The sequence below is a fragment of the Artemia sp. Qi Xiang Cuo genome, chromosome 16, assembly GCF_049724085.1.
Source record: "Artemia sp. Qi Xiang Cuo chromosome 16, ASM4972408v1, whole genome shotgun sequence".
Taxonomy (NCBI): Eukaryota; Metazoa; Arthropoda; class Branchiopoda; order Anostraca; family Artemiidae; genus Artemia; species Artemia sp. Qi Xiang Cuo.
The window spans coordinates 28142274-28159409 of NC_142809.1; the positions used below are offsets into that span (position 1 = coordinate 28142274).

General features: G+C 39.4%; 1 protein-coding gene across 1 annotated transcript in view; it reads right to left on the minus strand.

The window, feature by feature from the left end:
• SWIP (strumpellin and WASH-interacting protein) overlaps positions 1-17136 on the minus strand; it is a 190506-nt gene that overhangs the window by 150433 nt on the left and 22937 nt on the right. Inside the window, exons 2-4 of the mRNA XM_089102346.1 lie at positions 15559-15677; positions 8604-8766; positions 5921-6105 (exon numbers count right to left, since the gene is read on the minus strand). Of these exons, the coding sequence (XP_088958472.1) occupies positions 5921-6105; positions 8604-8766; positions 15559-15677 (467 nt within the window). The remainder of the gene's footprint in view (positions 1-5920; positions 6106-8603; positions 8767-15558; positions 15678-17136) is intronic.

Below are 17136 nucleotides of genomic sequence, written 5' to 3' on the forward strand. Positions count from 1 at the left end.
GATGAAGGGGCATTACCATTTTTAAGCCCAGGAAAATCAGAATCATTAAAAAATTTCATTTTAAAATTTCATTTAAAAAGGCGTAAATGATGCTTAAAGAAATGGTTAACTGGTCTTGTCACTACAGGGGGACTCTAAAACACCAATTTGTCCTTTTAATTCCCAATAAAATCAGCCCTCTATGAAGTTCATAGAAGCATCCCTTCCATAGCAACCATATATACCCCCAGGACATAAATTACAACGCCTACCCCCGGACCCTGGGGGCTGTGTCGACACCGGAGCTTTGTTATCTGAACTTTGAACTATTTTTACCAAAATGTATGTCTCAAAATTTTTATCTGATGCATTTAGGGCGTGGAGGGGGAGGGGCTAGTTGCCTTCCGATCTCTTTTGACTCTTAAAAAGTGAACAAGAACTTTCAATTTCCAATCAAATGAGCCCTCTCCAAAGTTTATACGAGCGTCTATTCCATAAGAACTATATATGCCCCCCCAAGAATAACTTACCACGCCTGCCTCCAGGCCCTGGGGGGTTTGGTCGACACAGGAGTTTTTCTTATATGACCTTTGAACTATTTTAAATGATATTGCTAATTTAGAAATTTTGTCGGATTGGCTTGGGGAAAGAGGGTGTGGGGGGGGGCTAGTTGCCCTCGGATATCTTTTGACTCTTAAAAAGTGAACTAGAACTTTCAATTACCAATCTAATGATTACTCTGAAGTTTATACGAGCATCCCTTTCATAAGAACCATATATGCCCCCTGGACAACACTTACAACGCCTACCCCCGGGCCCTGGGGGGTTAAGTTGACACCGGAGTTTTTGGTATCTAATTTTCGGACAATTTTCAAAAAACTGGCTATCTCAACATTTGTAGCGGATGGGTGTGGGGGAAAAAGGGCGTGGGGGGGGGGGGGGCTAGTTGCCCTTTAAAAAGTGAACTAAAACTTTTAACTTCCAATCAAATGAGCCCTCTATGAAGTTTATATGATAATGGTAGATGGTAATAAGCTTACCTAAGCTATGGATGTCACGTCTTTATTTTTCTTCAAACGATAATTTCGACAGGACCTGTGCCTGTCATCATTAGGTTCAAATTCATAAAATTTGGAAGCAGAATCGTAGAATTTGTCCATCAGCATAATCTTCTATTGGCAAGTACATTGTTCCAAAACAAACCATCCCAGAGGATCACCTAGCGCTCTCGAGATGGAAGAGCCCAATCTCAGGTTGATTGCTCGGTAATATCCTCCCGATGGCGAAGCACTATAAAGAACTGTAGAGCCTACCGTGGAGCCGACACAGGAGCGAATAACGGCTCTAATCGTATGCTACTAAAAGCTTCCCTGGCCATGAAGCTCGCCTCCGGAAAAAGAACGCAACCTCCTCCAAGATACGATGTAGCACGTCTTCCGGATAAAGCAGTCGCAGAAGAGTTCCGCTTGGAATTATCCAACCGTTTTGACATCCCGTCCGCGGACGACGATAACGAACCAACCACTATCAACATACAAGACGAGTGGAGGAAGATCAGAGACACCATAAGAGACGCCTCTAAAAAAGTCCTTAGTAGGCTGAGTCGAAAGCGGAAAAAGTGGATCTCAGAAGACACCATCAAGCTATTAAACCAGAAACAACAGATTACAAATACCAAGTCAACAGTGTTCAAAATACTGAGAAAAGAATGCCATATTCCACCCGCCGCGACAGATAACGCTACTGGGACCACATGGCAGCAGATATGCAGAAGGTTGCTAGTCATTCAGATACGAGAAAGCTTTACCAAAAACTAAAAGAAGCAACAGAGAAAAGTGAAAAGATCTCAACTGGAATGAGAGGTGAAGATGGAATGCTTCTGTCATGAAAAGAAGATATAATGGCAAGATGGCAGTACCACTTTCAGAAGCTGCTGAACCCAATCACAACATCCCTTTTATTCAAACGCCTCCCAATAATAGTGCAACTACACACCATCCCAGCAACCCTAACGACAAGTCAGTATCGCCAAGTCAACAAGCCCGATACAGCAACGTCGATGTATACCCCCCCCCCTCAATACAGGAGATGAAAGAGGCAATCAAGAAGCTGAGGAATGATAAGGCGCCAGGCACAGATTCTGTCCCGACCAAAGTCTACAAAGCTGCTCCTGTTCTCGCTAAGAAATTACAGAAGCTCTTCTGCTCAATCTAGTATCCGGAACGGTTTCCCAGGAATGGCATGGCTCACTTATAATACAAGTCTTCAAGATAGGCGACTGCACTGAATGAAAAAATTACAGAGGGATCTCACTAATAAGCATTGTGGGAAACATCTTTGCAATTATCCTGCTGAACTGATTCCAAAAAGTCCGCAACGAAAGAACCCACCCCAACCACTCTGGTTTCCGAGCTGGCATGGGCTGTAATGACCAACTCTTCACGCTGATACAGATTTTTGAACATAGAGCCAAGCATCAACAAATCACCGTCGCTGTCTTTGTCAACTTCATTACGGCCTTCGATTCAGTCATCCGGGGGAGGAATTTGGATGGAGACGGAAGAGGACTGCGTCCCACCTAAGATCATACAACCCATTGAGGCGTACTATCAACACAAACGAGCCTGCATCCAGGTCAAGGAAAGACTTTCACCGCTATTCGAAATCGATTTCGGTGTGAGGCAAGGGTGTGTACTCTCTCCCAAACTATTTAATTTTGTCTTCGACTGGATCATGAAAAAAGCAATGCTAAACTTTGGAAGAGTAAAGGTTAGCCCTGATTTCAGTACCACCGACCTGGATTAAGCAGATAATATTGCTCTCCTTGGCAAATCCGTTGATGCAGCCCAGAACATGCTTCTGAAAGTCTCCGATGTTGCTGCCCCTATGAGGCTCAAGATTAATATTAACAAGACAGAAGCTGTCTTATACCCCAGATATAAACTCTACCCTATAACTCTTAACCAAAGGCAGGTTGAAGTTTTCAATAAATTCAAATATCTCGGATCGTACATGAAAGTCAACGGCAGATGTAGCGAAGAAATCCAATGTCGCATTGCATCAGCTTCCGCTGTTTTCGCACAGCAGTGGAAGCTGCTATAGAAAAGGAAGGAAATCCACCAGAATACAAAAATCCGTATTTACGATGCCCTAGTTCGATCGGTCTTAGTGTACAGCAGCGACACGTGGCCCTTAAAAGTCACCGAGGCACACACCATCACACACCGCGCACAAACCGTGGGGTTATGTCTCAGCGACTGAATCCCAAATATGATCATCCACCAACGATGTGATCAGAGGTACGACATCACAACTATCGCCTGTCCTGGTTCGGCCATGTTTGCCGAAGACTAGCCGAGGCTTCTGCAAAACAAAGCCTACGCTGCAAACCAACATCTGATTGGAGGAAAAGACAAGGAGGAAAAACCAAAACTTGGCTCGACACCATCAAATCTGACCTCAAGCCGATTGGCAGATTCCAGAGACATGGTCGCAGATGGGACCTTCCATGGCTCGAAATTATCACCCCATTAATGCAAGACCGTAACCTGTGGAATTCAACAGTTTGCCAGATTCTGTCACCAGGGAGGGCTATATAGCTTGTGTCCTGATTCAAGTACAAGCAAGTACAAGTAAGTAAACTGATAAGAACAAACAACGCGGAAAGCCAACATAATTGCTACCACGCTTTAAGGAGTTTATGTACAATATTAAAGGATGTTGAAAGGTCAGGTAGCCCTTTGGCTAATGGCGCATATGACATTAGTAATGCTTTCGGATCTCTAATTCAATCAAGGGCTATATATGAGTTATTTTAAAAGGGGGGGGGGGTATCTGTTGATGCAGTTCGACCTCTTTATTGTATGTATAGACCCCTCCGAGTACGCTTAAAGATTGGATCCTCGCTTCTTCCTTCAGAGCTCCGTGTGAAGATTGGAATCAAACAAGGGGCCATTACCTCTCGTACTATTTATAATAACGCAACCCTAAGAGCCCAAGGGGATTTATCGTCTTGCTGTATATTGAACGGTGTTAGTGAGTCTGTTTTATGTTGTGCGGATGACGTTCTTAACCTAAGCAGGACTGTGTTTAGTTTGGAAATAGGTTTCAGGGAGATTGGTAAGAATTATAATGAGATTGGTCTTTCTTTAAATGCGGTTCAGTCTCAAGTGCTATTATTTAATTTTGACCGTTGTGAAACTCCTGATAGAGTAAATCTGGAATATCCTTTTTCAGGATACAAACCCAATATTCTCTTTAAACTGTTCTCCGTGATTCCGATGTTGTATCTGATGTTGTGTTAGGCTCAAAACTTTTCAAAATAGCCTGTTCTTCAAGGTTTGCCATAATGAAATCTGCTTATTTTACTGAAAGGGGGCTACCAATTGAAAGACCATATTTATGTCTGTAAGAAATACCTCTATATTAAAAAAAAAGTCTTGTTACAAAGGATTGTGAGTGAAAGAAGCGTCTGATTTGAGAATCTAGATTTTTCACAGACAAATAGGTTAGCAGTAAGCTTCTGCTCCAGAATAAATTCGGCCTTTTCGGATCACAATTAGTATACATTGATTCCACATTAAACCTATTATCGTGTACGGTGTAACCACATCCTGTTCTACGTTTAAAACGAAATCAGCAGAATTTTTTATACAAAATTATTGAACCAGAATAAGGGGCCATATACAACTGACAAGAATTTCCCTAACTTTGCTGTAGGAGAATTGACTGAGCAAACAATTGGTCAAAGAGGATTCCATGGCTTATAAATTTTAGTGAGACAATAAAAATGAGGACACCTTACTGGACAATGCATAACGGATAAAATAGCTCAGTACTGTATATCAATTGATACCCTCAAAAGGGACAGAACCTAAAAGTTTTGATTGAGCCCTCGCAAAACACATTTATAATCACCCACATCATAATATTGTATTGACCAAGTCAGTTTCATTTCCCATGACAAAGGTGTGGTCCAGCATTAGAAAGTGGCGCTTGAGATATTAAACCGACACTAAAGTTTAGCTTTAAACAAAGTTACTGATGACATAAGAATAAGTGATTTGTGTATACGTTTCTCAAACGAGAAGCTAATAATTTATTCATCCCTAAGATAAATCCCGTAAACTCTTTCGCATCCACAAATGACACGTACACCAAACCCCTCAGATCCACAAGAGCTTGCGCACAAGAAGCAATGACTAAAATTGGACGATATGTGACGCAGCTTCCCCAGGTAACTAATTGCGATCGCTTGACTGGCAAAGGAAAAATTTTTCACCAGTCAGTCATTCAATAATGCCAAACGAAAGCTTTGGATTTTTCTAATCGTAGATATGGGTGATTGGATCGCTCTTGGAATTATGTTTTTCGGCTTTTTAATTTTGCTACTTTTCGATTTTATTTCTTTGTCATTTCTCTAGATTTTCCGTGTTGTCTAGTGTTTATATTTTTAATTCTTCCAATTCTGGTTTTTATTTGCTGATTTTATTCATTGGCTTTCTGCATGGTTTGGTTTTATAAGTTTAGTTTTATTCGAGTAGTCTAGTCCACATTTTTGGGCGTTTTCTTCTAATTTCTCTGATAACACCAAAGAGGGGAAGCGTTTGTCCTCCCAAAATATTCGCTTTGTTCGTTCAGTATTTTTGTCGGCCTTAAAAATCTCATTCTCGATCTTTATTTCTTCAAATTTGTTTTCTTTAAGTTCATTTCTTCATTGTATTCATTTTTTAGCTTAAATCAGTTTTATGTTCAAGCGGAAAAACTATTTTTAAGTTTATTTTCAGACAAGACAGCAGCAATCAATGTTTGATAAAGCAGTTGACTTGTGAAATTTATCACCAAATTTTAATTGCAAAACAAAAAATTGAGGTTTAATTATAAATTTCAAGCCAAAAATCAGTACACACTGAAATTTAAGTGCCGAATTACAGACATCTACCTTTAAGTGAACACCTTTCGTTTCAAATCCAAGGTTTGGTGCAGTGTAAAGAGCCTCAATTTGTCTTTCGACTTGTTCAATGACAATGTGACATCTATTAATGAATGACTGAAGCTCTAAAAGCTGTGGAATGAACAACGACACGCATTCAATCAAATCTTCATCAGGGCAATCTGCTTCAACACCTAAAAAAGAAAAGGAAAATTACGAAGATTTCAACGAACAAGATGATTGGAATGAGGAATGTACACAGAATGGAGCCTATAATTCACAAATCTGTACTCTTTCCCCTATCTCTTTATTTCAACATATTTTTATTCATCAACAATTTCCAATAATTTATTTAAAACTTTTTAAACTAATTTTCACCCTCCTCTTCAAAAAACCCATGTGCATGTAGTTAGCTGGAATGACCCAAAAAAGATAAAATTCGTGAGTTTGAAATAACTAAGTTCACAACGTAACAATTTTTAACTTCTTGAAGTTAAATGTTTATACTTAAAAAAAAAACAATTTCAAATAAATTTTGTGGTCTACGTCGTTTTCAACTATTTAAAGGACCCTCACTTAGCCTTCCAAACACACCAGTTCAACTTAAGGAAAAATTGAGACTTGCTATGAAACTACCTTTTGGAACTCGATATCTCAAGGTATGGCACGGGTGAAATAATTTTCCAAGGCTGGAAAAATATACAGTTTTTTTGTTTTTTTTTAAAGATCATCACAATTTATACTGAGGATTCTGTATGTTTGAAAATTTTAGTCTAATTTATTTTATATCAATTATAAAAAAAAACTAAAGATAACCACATCCCCTCAAAATGCCGCGGTATGATATGGAGGAGGAATAGTCGAATAAATCCACAAAATAAAATGAAAACATTACATTAACCTCAAAAGGGGTTTAGAAACAAAAAAGAGCATAACTAAAACATCATGTGGCCTACTACCACTAACTTAGCACTCAATACTCAACTCCTTCCTTAACACACATCAATCAAAACGAAAACACTAATACTGATGATTTGATACCATTTTATTCTATCAATTATACATCCCATCACTTTAATCATTAAAATCACACAATGAAAAAAATCCATTTTTCAACAGCCTCTTAAATTTCCATAGATCACAACTACTTTTAATATTCATGTCTAGGGATTTCCATAACTTAGCCCCTCTAAAAAACAGCTAACTTAGCACCCAATACTCAACTCCTTCCTTAACACAGAGGAATCAAAATGAAAATACTAACATTTACGATGTAATACCATTTTATTCTATAAATTATATATTCTATTACTTTAATAATTAAAATCATACTTAGAAAATAATATATATTTTTCAACAGCCACTTAATCTTCCTTAGATCACAATCTAAGGACTTACTTTTAATATCCCCATTTAACGATTTCCATAACTTAGCCCCTCTGAAAACCAGAGAAAACCCCATCCTAGAGATAACCAACTTGTTAACATAAATTTTATTCCTCGACCTTATGCCACGGTAAGGAAACTCATTAACATGTGTGAGCACAATTAGAAAAGCAGCGCATTTATCTTTGACGTAATCATATATGAAAACACCAGTGTAAAAATCACGGAAATCAGCCACTGGAACTATTTTCACCTTAACGTAAGCATCGCTACACGATTCAGAGAGCTTATATTAGCAATTATTCTAATAACAATAATTTGAAAAACTCGGACTATGCGAACGATTGAAGAGAAAGCCCCCAGCCATATCTGACTACAAAAGAAGATATGGGGGAGGATTAAACTAAGATATAATATGCAGATTATGTCCTTCGGGAAGCAATGTTAAAGTTTTCGGACTATACTAACATTTCTAGCAAAAATATTTGAAACTGTCTTAATATGATCTTTGAATGAAAATGATTCATCCACAACAACACCAAGGTGTCGAATACGTGACATCCTCCATACTGAAAGACACCCAGCTTAAGACTGAAGACACCCATTGATAAGTACCAGACCGTCCAAAAACTATAAAATTAGACTTAAATAATTAATAGCAATCTTATTGCACCTGATCCAGATGGATGTCCTCTGAACAGTATTAGACAACGAAGCAGCCAACAATTCAGTCATTTCGCAAGCACAATTAGAGCTGTGTGATCAGCAAACATCGGGAGAGAAACAATTATTTCTTTTTGGGTCTGAAATTTTGTTCACAAGTGGCCGAAGAGAAGAAGGAAGACAATTGATGTGGTTCAAAAACAATAAAGGGCCTAAAATAGGCCCTTGTAGTACACTACATGTAATATGTAATGGTTGAGATATTGAGTCGGATATTTTTATTTTTTGTGAACGACCAGAAAGGAAACTAATAATCAAATTAAGGAATCTTAAATTAACTCCATATCTTCGCAACTTTTCAAAAAGTACAGAATAATCAACAGTGACAAAAGCTTAGATAATATCTAAAAGCAAAATTTTGCTAAAAGCTATAATTTAGCTAACACGCAGCAACAGCTGCAGCCTAGTAAAGAATGAACCAACGTCCATTGTAGCCAAAAATAATCATAAGAAGAAGACAAAAGGTGTGGCAGAGGTACTAATTCAGAGAATTCATTAGAAAAAAAGCACGGTCTTTCTGCTACCTGAATATATATTCCAGAACAGTGACCATATGTACAATAAAGACAAACAGTACTAATACCTTCACCAAAAAGAAGTACTTCACACAAATAATTATTTTGTAATGTTCTGGTCAAGTTTGACATCTCTTTACAAAGACTTGTGAATACCATCATAATTTTATGAGATACTTGGTGATCTGTATGCGTCAATAGAAACAAATCGCTGCATTCTTGCCTTGGATCCTGCAATTCAAATTACATTTAAGAAACTGTGTAATAAAAAAGAACAATTACCTGACCAATTTCAAAGAGCCTCAGGAGCCTCAGGAAAAGGAAACAGGAGCGAAAGTGCGCACATCTCCAATCTTTAGATAAGGGAAGGGACAGTATATACAAAATACCTTTGCGCTTATTTAAATGAGAATGTAATGCATTTTAATGAGCAATATTTCGTTAGTGTTTGAAAACTCAGTCAAAACATATTCTTTATCTAAATACTGATAAATATTAAAATAACAAACAAGTATTAGTTTTCAAAATATACTTTACTAATAAAATACGTGTCCTAGCCACCCCAACTTTATTATCATTATATATCCCTAGAAAGCGGGACTTAACCAGATTTTTCATACATCTTACTGTTTAAGATACGGTCAGTCAGTTGGGTATCCAAAACAATCCGTAGACTATTTCATTGGAAAACATCTAGCAAGTCCTCCTCCGTCTTTCAGAGCGCCCACACTTCAGAACAGTGCTTAACCACTGTTACCATTATTGCTTCTAACTTTCTAATTTTGGTTAGCAGACTTATGTACTGGACTTTTACAGTTAGGGAAGGGGACAGTGACCAAACTCTTGTTTGTAGTAATTTTTGTTCGTTTTTAGCTTGATTTACATATTCAATTTGAGTTTTACTCGTTTTAGGATTTGTTTATACATTTATGTTAGTACCCGTTGTAGGCTACGTTTGTACCTGATTGATGTGAAGGAAGAGTCATTTTTTGAGGAAAATTTAAGGACAGCAATAAAAGGATTAAAAATAATGAGGCCCGAGGTGCTGATAGCCTGGTAAATGAGTTTCTTAAACATGCTGGCTATGAGGTTAGGAATAAGTTGCTGAAGATTATGAATATAATTTTTGAAAAAAGGGAAGAACTTAGCGATTTTAGGAAAAACCTAATTAAACCCCTGCATCAGAAAGGTGATAAGAGTGAGTGTGGTAATTACAGAGGCATTAGCCTCGTTTCTGTAGGTAATTTTTAGACTTAAGGATGACGTTGACAAAGTTTTAAGAGAAGAACAGTTTGGTTTTAGGAAGGGTAGAAAGTGTCGACCAAATTTTCACTCTTAGGTTAATGATTTAAAAGTGTCTAAGTCATTAAACACCTTTAATCCTCAGTTTTATAGATTCTGAGCAAGCGTTCGATTCAGCGAAAATTTGGTCTCTGTAGGTAGCAAATTAATTAGTAATATGATAATTTTTAGACTGAGAGATGCAGTAGACAAAGTGATAAGAGAAGAACAGTGCGGTTTTAGAATGGGTAGAGGATGTGTCAACCCAATTTTCACTCTTGGATTGATAATTGAGAAGTACCTGAATTATCAAACACCTTTGGTCTTCAGTTTTTATAGATTATCAGCAAGCGTTCGATTCTGTTGATTGAAGAGCTTTAGCGAAGGTCTTATCCTTGTATAGTGTACCAGATAAATACATTAAAGTGATTAATGCTATGTATGAGAATAACACTGCTGCGGTTAAGGTAGGAAATGAGGATAGCAGCTGGTTTCGTACTAAATCAGGACTTCAGCAGGATTGTGTTCGATCCTTCTTTATATGGATCATCTTGATAGACAATAGAATATTGGGATAAGTCTGCAAACCAGGATTAGAATATTGGAAGCTGCAGTGATGACAGTGGTCAAATATGGTTCTGAAGCAAGGGCACTCAGAAAAGCGGATGAAGGTTTGCTAGTTGTTTTCCAGAGAAATTGCCTACGGATTGTTCTGGGTACCCAGCTGACTAACACGTATTTCAAACTGTAGGCTGTACGAAAAATGCGGCTCTATCCCGCTTTCTAGTGCTTTAATGAGAGAAAGATTGAGATGGCTTGGGCACGTTCTGCAGATGAAGGATGACAGTTTGGCAAAGATTGTCCTTTTTGGCCAGCCGTCAAGGGCAAAACGGAAAGCATGTAGTCCTCGGTTGGGGTGGGAGAATGTTATAAAGAAAGATTTAAAAGAAATGGAAACTTCCTGGGAGGGTGTAAAGAAGGAGGCTTTGAATAGATTGGTATGGAGGAGGAGTGCATGTAGCTGCGTTGGCTTCAGACGCTTGGTGCTGCGATGAGTTGTTAGTAGTAGTAGTAGTAATTCGAATTTACCTGATAGAAGCTTTAGCGTAGGTCTCATCCTTGTATGATATACCAGTCAAATATATTAAAGTGATTAGTGCTATGTACGAGAATAAAACTGCTGCGGTTAAGGTAGGAAATGAGGTTAGTAGCTGATTTCCTATTAAATCAGAATTTAAGCAGGATTGTGTTCTATCCCCATTTACACGATTCATTCTGATGGACTTTGTCTTAAGAAGCACAGGAAAGGCAATGGGAGAACGAGGAATCAAATGGGGAAGAAAAAAATTCCCTGGACTTAGATTATGCTTATGATTCAAGCATCCTGAATGAAAGTGTGAGCAAAATGAATTAACTTTCACAGGTTTTGCGGGATCAGGGCGTCAAATAGGTTTAAAAATTAATATTAAGAAGACTATGGTTCTAAGGCTAGGAATAAGTGAAGATGAAAAGGTAAAGTTGGCTAGGCAAAGGATCGATCACGCGTACAGCTTCACTTGCCTAGGTTGTATTGTTAATAACGACGGTGGGTGCATTGAGGATAAAAGTAGAATAGCCAAGACTGAGGGTGTTTTTTCACAGTTGAAAAACATTTGGAAGAAGAGGAAGATATGACTGCAAACCAGGATTAGAATATTAGAAGCTACAGCGATGACAGTGGTCAAATATAATTCTGGAGCATGGACAATCCAAAAAACTGAGGAAGATTTGCTAGATATTTTCCAGAGAAATTGCCAACGAATTCTTTTGGGTAACCGACTGACTGACCATATTTCAAACAGTAGGCTACACTAAAGGTGTGGTTCAATCCCGTTTTCTATGGCTATAATGATAGAAAGGTTGAGATGGCTAGGGCAAGTTATAAGGATGCAGGATGACAGATTGCCAAAACCTGCCTTTTCGGCCAACCGTCTAGGGCTAAACAAAATGTAGGTTTTCCCCGGTTTGGGTGGGAGGATGTCGTAAGTAAATATTTAAGGGAAATGGGAACCCCCATAGATTTGGATGGAGGAGGAGGGTGCGTAGCTGTGTTGGCCTTAGGTGGCTTGGTGCTGCAATGAGTTGTTAGTAGTAGTAGTAGTAGTAGTATATTTTAGGGGTAAAGATTTACATTATTTATCTCATTCCCAGAAAAGTACCTCTGGGGAAAAAAATATATTTTTTTTTACTTTTCTTTGAAAAACTTCTTCTTCGGAAAGTTTTTACTAATTAATTTCTGTTCCTTTTTGATTGACAAAGTTTTGGTTTTGTTAATATAATGGGTATTTCTCTAGTTTTTCATGTCTCTAGCGTGACAATTATACTTATGGCTCAGCTCCAGCACAAGCATGGAAAGTGGACAATTATTGTATGCTATGCTCCCACCAATCCTAGCCCTGCAAGAGTGAAGGATCAGTTCTATGCGGAGCTCTCAGATACCCTGTCTAGAGTCCACCCCACGACATCGTCACTCTTCTGGGAGACCTTAACGCGACGGTAAATGACAGGGAGGGCGTGTGGAGAAGTGTTCTCGGCCCTGTGACTCCAGATTCACTGAATGACAACAGACAAAGACTCCTCCAGCTCTACAATATGCATAATCTGGTTATTTCAAACACGCTCTTTCAGAGACGAGATATACACAAATACACTTGGTATAGTAACGACAGCCAGACAAAGAAGATGATCGATTATGTTATGATCTCGGGTCGCTGGCGCTCGTCAATAACAAATTGCCGGACTTATAGGTCGGCAGAGCTTGGAAACACAGACCATAGGATGTTATTCTCCACACTCAGGCTGCGCCTGAGAGCACAAGGACAAGAGAGACGGCCTCCCAAGCTTTATCTGAGTAGTCTGGCTAGATCCCAGATGCAACAGAAATATGCTCTTGATCTCTCTAACCTGTTTAGCTGCCTCCAAGTTCTTGATGACCCTGAAGTAGCATGGAAGTCTTTCAAAGATAACATACTCGAGTCTGCCGGCAGAATCATTGGCCACAGCAGACACAAGAATAAACCCTGGATATCCCAGGAGACTCTGTATGTAATCGAGCTGCGCCGGAAGGCTCGTTTAGCAAAGAATATGCCAGAGTACAGACAACTCAATGGCCTGCGCAATAGCCTACTGCACAGTGATAGGAAGACCTCTGTCGACAAGAAAGCCAGCGATCTTGAAGATGCCTCGAGAAAAGGAGACACCTGCTCCCTCTACAAACACCTCCGCGAGCTGACGGAAGGGAAGACTTCCACCGTGATTCGTGTTTTTTCTGCTGACGGAAGCATGCCGGATGACGATGCAGGCCAACTCTCTGCCTGGAGCAGTCACTTCTCAACACTTCTGAATGCCGAGGCAGTTGCTCATCCCGACCCTGAGCTGATTGAAGCAGCAATGACCACACCCGAGGCTACTTCCTACCTCGTATCGCAACCGTTTACCACCATTGAGATTCCAAATGCTGTAAAACGGTTAAATAATAATCAAGCCCCCGGCGTCTGTGGTATTTCTGCAGAAGTCCTCAAGTACGGGGGTGCAGCGATGATTCTGTGGCTCCAGATAATCTTCTCAGTTGTATGGACGACGGAAAACATACCGAATGACTGGCGTGCTGGCATCATATTGCCGCTCTAGAAACGCAAGGGAAGCCGTCAAATCTGCTCCAACTATCGTGGGATCACACTTGTCTCCGTTCCTGTTAAACTCTTCGCCATTTCACTCCTGGACAGGTGCTCCACCTTTTTGCGTTGAAATAGAAGAGTTCAAAAAGCCGGATTCATGCCCGGCAGGTCGATGACGGATCATATTTTAACTATGCCCCAGTTGATCGAGAAGACGCAGTAGCTCCACCAAAAAACATACATTGCATTCGTGGGCTTGAAGTCTGCCTTCGAGTCGTTTGATCGCCTCGGAATTTCGTAGATACTAAGAGCTAAGGGTCTATCCAAGAAATATTGCTCGCTCTTTGAAAAGCTGTATGACGATACGGAAAGCTGCGTGCAAGTCAATGGAAGACGCAGTCCCACATTCCCGGTGAAGACTGGCGTCCGCCAAGGTTGTGCCGCCACTCCCGAGCTTTTCCACTGCGTCATAGACCATGTTATGGCCAGCATGATGAATCGCCTTCAATTTGGTCTTCAGTTAGGAGACTGGGTACTCTCTGATTCTGACTTCACCGACGACATAGCGCTAGTTGCGAGCACCGTCAATAGGATGACCATAGCTATCCAGGTGCTCTCAGAAGAAGCATCAAAATTTGGACTGAATATCAACTGGCAGAAAACCAAAGTTATGCTCCTTGAGCCCCCACACCACGTTCTACTGTAAAGGAAGTCAAAATTGGGAGCAACCAATTAGATGTGGTTGAAGACTTCACTTACCTGGGATCTATTCTGTCGAATGATGGCTTGATCACAAAAGAGCTTACATCTCGAATTGCCAAGGCTTCAGCACTTGTTGGGAGGCTTAGCAGCATCTGGCGATAGCCAAACATAAGCCGATTTACCAAAATTCGCATCTAAAATGCGTCAGTCAGCACCGTCCTGCTGTATGGAGCGGAGACGTGGCCAGCTGCCAAATCTATCCTCAGCACCGTCGATGTCGCTCAGACGAAACATCTCCGAAGAATCGAAAGACTTCACTGGACTGACCTCGTTAGCAACCAGACTCTCCTATCACGTACGGCTCAAACTCCTTTCTCAACGCAGCTCGCCCAGCGTACTATACGGTGGTATGGCCACCTCCTTCGCATGCCACGCGACGCCCCAGCAAGGGTCGCATTTGACTTCGACCCCACCCTACACGGATGGAAACGACCCAGAGGACGCCCACACACTAGGTGGAAAGACAAAGCCGATGAATTCCTGCCCACATCCCGGTGGAAGAAGCTGCGATCCTGGCAAGCGATAGGTCAACCTGGAGGCGCCTAGTCTCATCGTTCTCTACGCCGAACCCTCGGCAGGAGCCTTAAGTCAAGTAAGTCAAGTCTCTTGATAACACGGATACACATAGTGTCTTTTTATTCAGTTTAAAATCCACTTAAGAATTCCCTGAAGGTTCAAACACTGTTCAACATACCCTGAAAGTTTCAACTTAATGCCCTCAGCCGTTCCTGAGATATTTGACAACCAATCATGCTGGTTGTCCTTTTGACAATCAGCATGCACATAATGTATTTTGATGTTGTCCAACATCCCCTAACATTATCTGAAAGTAGCCACAAATAAATTCAGTACCAGATTGCAAGCAGCCACAGTCACAAGTTGTCGCAGTCGGCAGTAGTCACTGTTACAGTCACAACTAGTCGCATTTGCAGCACTAGTAGTAGTAGTAGTCGTGGCCCTGAAAGTTCCAAACTAATACCCTTAGCCGTTCCTTGAATATTGCAGATATGCGTTTTTGATAACGTGGATTCAGATGGTATCATTTTATTCAGCTCACCATGCCCCTCAACATTTCGCAAAATTTCACCTCAATACCCTTAGTCTTTTCAGACGCACCCATGATCAAACATTCCCCCCTTTCCCAATGATAAATCATAAATGCTAAAAATGGACAAATTGGCACCTGCGTTGACTTAGTAAAGAGCAAAGTGATTCAAATCTGTTATGTCCTACATAAAATTTTACAAATAGCTTGAAATCCAAATGTTGCTATTTTTCAATTGTTTTCAATGCTTCTATTCTTCAAGCACTTGAATAAACATACCAAAACTTGTAGGGTCTTCAGTCCCTTGTAGCTTGAATTCGTTGTGTACTTTCGGCAGTCATAGCTGAAATCCAAGGCTAAATTCCCAAACTTGTGTAAAAGTTGTTCTTTTATGGTAGCTGTAAAAGAGGAAATAAATATTAAATGAACTCAAAGGATTTTATGTTAAAAAATGCATAGTATTCTTAAACAAACAGATATATTACATAACAGCAGACATAAGAAATTGGAGCTTGAGTGTGATGATCTTTACTATAAATTTACAATCAACTATACCAATTCTTTATATAAAATGATTCCAGGTGCAGCTGCAGCCATGATACTACTAAAACGAATAACATGGAGAAACATGTACATAGTATTTATTTATTTAATTTAATTACTATTGGCTATAGTTCGTTCTTTAATATAACAACTGTGGAACAGTTTACAGATGTAATGGGAAATCTTATACATCACTGTGAATATATGGAGGCATATTTGTCCTTTACTTAGTTTCAGCTTAAATTCGATGATCAAGCCTTTATGTAATCAGCTTAAATTCGATGATAGAGCCTTTATGTAATAATAACTACATCTAACGACTATGACGTCATTGATCAATATTGTATATAAAAAATTAAGTTTTTCGTAAAAAATAATTAATTAAAAAAAATTAAGTACAAATAGCAATAGATCTAGAGATTTCCTTTAAAATGAGCCATTGAAAAACTCTCTACGATGTTCCAGTGCCAATTTATCTGTGGAAAAGAAGAAAGAAAGAAAAAAATATCCCGTTTGTGGAGAATAACGTGGTTGAAGTCAATTTTCTTGATTTTCAAGCCAATATATTTTCTTTGTTATTCAAGCCAAAGGACGGTAAGTTTTCTTTATAGGGTTTTCGGACAAGGCGGTTCTAATGGTTCACTTTTTGTTTTGATCTGACTCTTTTTTTAGGAGTTAGGGGTTTTTATATTTCTTAACATTGGACGTGATCGTCTCTTACTAGGTTGCTAGCTACCGCTGCAACAAATTCCTGGATGTCAAATAAGTCCGACAGTGCTATCTTTGTCGGAAGATCATGGAGGAGATAACTTATCGAAATGGACGTCTTATTGTCCTTATGTACCTCTGTTGTATATTTTATTTATTATTGCGTGAGCCACGACTCAATTTCTATTTAAAAAAAACAATAGTTCAAAATTCACCAGGTACGGAAATAGAAACTGGAAAACTTGTATACACCATTTCTGCATGCATGCACGTTTTTACTCACTGTCCATCAATGGCTATTATGCTATAGTTTAAAAGAATTGTCGTTATATAGTATTTTCTACTTGGGGCGTGTTAGAATCCCTTGTGTTTTTTTTTCTCATTATCAATTTCTCTATTGTCTGGGGTCCGGTCATTTCTTGGAATCTGCCTTCCTGAGGAATTCCGCAGGAAAAGAAAAAGAAGACGTACAAGCTTATTTTTATATGTCTTTAAAAAGTTTGTCATAATAATAAACCAGTCAAAAGCCGATATCTTAGAGACACAGCTTATACATCAATTTCAGAATGATTTATTAAATGATGCTCCATCGGCTGGTTTATCGAC